Raw genomic sequence first — 5,000 nt, 5'->3', positions numbered from 1 at the left:
GTCTACAAGATATGTTACTGCGTCGAGGATTCCGTGTAGCTCACAAAACGTGGAGCTTGATGTGACAGGTAACCTGCGGCCAATCCATCCAGCTTCCACAGGTGGCTGTAAGGTGGGTGAGTACATGGCACACGCTGCTCTTCCATCAGCCTGTACTGAGCCATCCACGTAGATGACATGCGCTGCGGGGATCTTTGAGGATACGCTGTCGATGGTCTCTAATGCTAGTTGCTTTTGAAGTGCAGGAAGGTCATCTTTGGAGGTTGGTGTGAAGGTGACGTTAGGGAGGGAGATTCGCCACGGGGGCAAGTCGGGTTCAACCGTTTCTTCAGGGACGTGGAGGTCAAGGTTTCTGAGTGTGTTGCACACTGTAGTGACGAGGTTGCAGCCTCCCGGTCGAGGTGGGAGGCGGGGTGCACCGTCAGGTTCGAGCGACGCTCTGATGGTAGCAATAAACTTTGGGGACAGTTAGGGCGATCGGAGGCATTTTACAGAGAGAATGGCCATATTAGCATATATTCTCTCTACGAGCGAGGGTAGACCAAGTTCACTTTGCATGTTAACGATGCGAGTCGAAGGAGGGCAACCTAAGATAATTCTCATTATTCTTTTTTAGAATTTTTCGAGAGGTTCCAAAGCTCTCCTGGGAAATTGACAAAGGGCAGGTGATAAGTAGTCAACGAGTGATCGAAGAAATGTGGTCTATAGAGTCCTGACCATTGGTAATGAAACGCCGGTGGAATTTGTGGCAAGCCACTTGATGGGGGTAAAACGGGCCTGCAGACGATCAAGGGGATCATTAACAAGAGGATGGGTACGTTGTCGAGTCGGTATGGCTGGAGTGATCCGGGCTGGTACTCCAAGGTATGTGTACTGTGTGCAATGAGGGATAGCATCACCTCCCATGTTGAACGTCGGTAGTGCTTGGAGAGTACGAGATGAAAATATTCTGCTCTTCTCAGGGGAAATGATGAGACCACAAGCGGTAGTTGACGTGTAGAAGCCATTGAGGACGAATTGGGGGTCAGCGGGCGAGTTGGAATGGATGCAGATGTCGTCCGCGTAGCAGAGAAGGGTTGTACCGGGAACGTTAGGAAGAAGTGAGAGTAAGCGGTGCATCAAGACGTTAAAAAGAAATGGACTTAGTACGCCACCTTGCGGGGTACCGAGTTCGAACTGCTCGTAGGAACTGCACACACCTCGAAAGAGACCACGTGACTTCCTGTTACTCAGATATCCCCGAATCCAGGGGAGAAGGTTTCCTTGCACTCCAAAGGTAATCAGCTGGTCAAGAATTATTTCATAGTTGCCTGCATCCAAAGCACTTTTGAGGTCCAGGAAGGCAACTACGTTGGTGGGAATATACGGGTGTAGAGCTCAGTAAGGCAGTGGTGCGTACTTCGATGTGAGAGGAAACCAATCTGCGGGGAGAGTTGACCTTGTAGACGATGCATGAGTCGGGCAAGGATGATGCGTTCAAGCACCTTGCTGAAGCATGAAGTAAGGGAAATGGGTCTGAATTTATAAGTACCTGTTTTCGGTATCGGAACAATCGTGCTTGAAGTCCAGGCTGCAGGCACATGTCCTCGGAGGAGGCAGAGGTTGAAAAGACGAAGGAGGGGGTTGCCAAGAACTTCCAGTAGAAGTTGGTCGCTTGGTATGTAATGCCGTCATCCCCGGGGGCAGAAGTTTCTGTACTAGTCATGGCTGGTCGTAATTCCTTCTCCGTAATCGGGACGTTGTCTTCTTCATCTGGGTAGAGAAGTGCAGCCATAAGGTGGAGATTACGGGTGTTGCGACGAGTGGAGAGTGCCTCTTGGATATGCGTAGGAAGATTGTTAGTCTGTGACTGTGACGACCATAAAGTAATGAGGTCCTGGGCGTAGGCGTCTGGACTGTGATGGAGGGCGCTGGGAGGTTGCTTCTTAACGACCCTTTTTACAAGGCGCCACATGGTCGCGATACTAGTCTGGTGATTTATGGAATCAGTGTATTTCTGCCAAGACTCTGTGTAGGCACAGTTCTGGAGGGCGACCATATTATCCCGTGCTATTTGGTACTGATGTAAAGAATCAGGTGTGGGTTGCGTCTGAAAAGTATGACCAGTAGTCTGTGTAGCTCTCTCCGCTTGGATAATACGGAGGTCCAAAGTACATGAGTGAGGTACAGAGCGCCGTGGTAGGTGAGCTTTGGTTACATAGCGGCTGTAGAAGTCGTGTGTGGTATTCACTAAGGACGTGTATAGTGCGTCGGGGGATAGGAAGTCAAATGTGGGAAGGAGACTAGAGATGTACGAAATATACGTAGGGCAATATTTAGGAGGAATGGATATACGGGTCCGGTGATGAGGAGTTGGAATCCGAGATGGTATGGAGTAGTATAAACTAAGAGCAATATGGTCGGAGAAGAGAGAAGGAATTGATTGACAGGCGACACGGGATGGCACGAGGCCAGACGTGATGATGTGGTCAACTGTGCCTCCACGTGCATGTGTGGCTCCACCAGTTTCCCATCGTGTGAGTCGGTACCGATGTATGTAGTTGAGTAGAGGGATTCCACTACGGTTGGGGACAGGGGAGGCATCACCAAGAGCAGGATGTCGAGCGTTGAAATCCCCCATATAAACCATTCCACGATTTGTAGGTACTGGGAGGGCAACAAGATTAATAACACCAGGGGCAACGTATACGTTGCAAAGTCGAAGTTTACCATTGCCCACAGTGACTTCAATTAACTGAAAGGTCATAGTAGTATCCCTGGAGCATCGAAGGAGCTTGTGTGGCATGGAGGTGTGGATGTAAGTAATGAGGCCATTCCTGACTGGATGTATGTACGAGACATAGCCAGACAGCGTAGGTGCTGTGTCGCATGGCTGAGCACCACCTGGAAAAGCTTCTTGAATAAATATGATCTGGAGGTGATGGCGATGGACGTATGTCTTGAGTGCAGTGAGTTTTCTGTTATGGTTTATTCCGAAATCATTCCAAGAGATGACGCGAAGCGATGCGAGATCAGAGAATTTTATTACTATCCGCTTTGCGAGGGCCGGATGTGGTTGGTGTTTGAATGTGGGCGCTGCCAGGCGGAGCATGGGTGGAAGAGTTTAAAGGTGATGAGAGCTTCCCTAGATGGGAGGCAACTGTATCAAGTCACTCTGTAAGGGCTGTGGCAGAGATGATAACAGCTTTGTGAGATTCAACTAGACTAACAAGAGAGGTTGCTGCTGTACCAGCCTGTTGTTTAATTAAGCTTTCGATACGGGCATCTATGGCATCGAATCACTTCGTGGGGGCTGAACAGCAGGATTTGAGAGATGCAAAAGCTTGGCGAAGAACTTGTACTTCAGCAGAGTCCGTGGGGCTGGGCGTCGTGAGAGAGAGGGCTGGAAGTGGTGGTGGTAGTAATGATAATGGTGGTCCAAGTCTTTGGGAAGTGGCCGTGGGTGTTCGCTTAGTACAGCCATGCCAAACGTTGACCCCTGTTTTATGGCATCGGGGGCACTTCCATCGGGATGTGTCTGGTGGTGGGGATATGGAAGGTTCTGAGGTAAATGCGGAGTCGTCGGACGTGGTGGGTGGAGTGGGTGGGCGGTGAGAGCAGGAACGAGTGTCATGATTCTCCGCGCACCAGGCACACTTTGCGGGAGCGGAGCAGTATCTTGAGATATGTTTGAAGCCCCAGCAGTTATAGCACCATGGAATTTCATCTTTCATTTTGCGATGCTCACAGGGAGGGAGGAAAGGTAGGAAGGGGAACTCTAAGGTAGGCGGTGGTGGTTCAAATAGGCTCCACGTGATGACTAGTCGGTTGATTGGCGTCCCATTTTGGACGAATCTGCGAGCTGTATGTATCCCTGGATATTCCTTGGCATGAGAGGCATCGATGCTGACAGGGTATCGAGTGAGGAGGTATGTAGGGAATTTACGTGGTCTTTCCGTGGAGTCCTGGATGACTAGGCGTAAAGATAATATTTCCCCACTCGTGATACTTTTAATGATGTCTTGTCGTTGTCTTGAAACATAGACGAAACGAGATGTAATAGCTGACATCTTCACCTCAGCCAGCTCACGATCGAGACGGAAAGACTTGGCAACGTTGGAGAGCCACCGAAGTTTCACGTCACAGCTTGAGTTGTCAGGGAAAGTTAATTTGACATATTTCTCTCTGGGAGCAAAGGCAGGAGCCTGTGACGGCGAAGTATAGGACGCGATTGGGGGGGTCGGGGTGGGAGATGGTGTGATATCATAAGCTTGTGGCTCTGTCATTGGATTCTTCTTCGATGATTTAGCAGCAGGAGAAGGTGGTGGGCTGCTATTATTGGAGACTTCATTTAGAGTGCGTTTAGAGGGGGTAAATAGTTGTGGTGCAGAGTTGCCAGATGCAGGAGAATTTCCTTGAGCGTAATGGTTGTAAGTCGTAAGTGGGGGCCATATGTTAATTGGGTCTTCATCGTCACTCATAGCGAGATCGGCTTCAACGATGGCAATAGCCTGTGGCCCTGAGTAGTCCATGATTACCACACGTTAAGATTATTCACAGGAGTTCAGGATTTATGAGGCAGTATGCGGGGAGAGCGATTCATCCATGTCGTCACAAACCTCTTACTGCGTATGCGCAGACTTGGCCGCCCCTGACCAGGAAGGTCGGAGGGATAATGTTTTCACAGCTATAGACTAAATTAGTTAATGTTCACACACCGTGATGACAAAAAATGGTAGAGGTGGTCTTATAATATCTCACAGCGCACAACGAAGGGTTGGAACACAATAACACTGCCGGAATCTAACAAAGAGCACGGAGCTCAAAACTGTAGGACTGAGAGAGAGAGAGAGAGAGAGAGAGAGAGAGAGAGAGAGAGAGTGTGTGTGTGTGTGTGTGTGTGTGTGTGTGTGTGTGTGTGTGTGTGTGTGTGTGTGTGTGTGTGTGTGTGTGTGTGTGTGTGTGTGTGTGTGTGTGTGTTCACCTTGGTCTTTGGATCACGTGTTGGACTCATGATCGAC

At 49.5% G+C, this 5,000-nt stretch overlaps 2 protein-coding genes across 2 annotated transcripts in view; one reads left to right on the top strand and one right to left on the bottom strand.

Moving 5' to 3' along the window:
* The window catches only part of LOC143041753 (uncharacterized), a 3,002-nt gene extending 1,228 nt beyond the window's left edge, over positions 1 to 1,774 (bottom strand). The window contains exons 1-2 of the mRNA XM_076213774.1: positions 1,485 to 1,774; positions 1 to 352 (exon numbers count right to left, since the gene is read on the bottom strand). The exon at positions 1 to 352 is cut by the window's left edge and continues 396 nt beyond it. Of these exons, the coding sequence (XP_076069889.1) occupies positions 1 to 352; positions 1,485 to 1,774 (642 nt within the window). The remainder of the gene's footprint in view (positions 353 to 1,484) is intronic.
* Positions 1 to 5,000, top strand: part of LOC143041772 (lysosome membrane protein 2-like) — a 172,881-nt gene that overhangs the window by 86,924 nt on the left and 80,957 nt on the right. The window lies entirely within an intron of this gene.

The sequence above is a fragment of the Oratosquilla oratoria genome, chromosome 32 (genome assembly GCF_046742065.1).
Source record: "Oratosquilla oratoria isolate Oo_2021 chromosome 32, ASM4674206v1, whole genome shotgun sequence".
NCBI classification, from domain to species: Eukaryota; Metazoa; Arthropoda; class Malacostraca; order Stomatopoda; family Squillidae; genus Oratosquilla; species Oratosquilla oratoria.
Note: the sequence above shows the minus strand (reverse complement) of the source record. Positions and strands in the feature narration are given on the sequence as shown.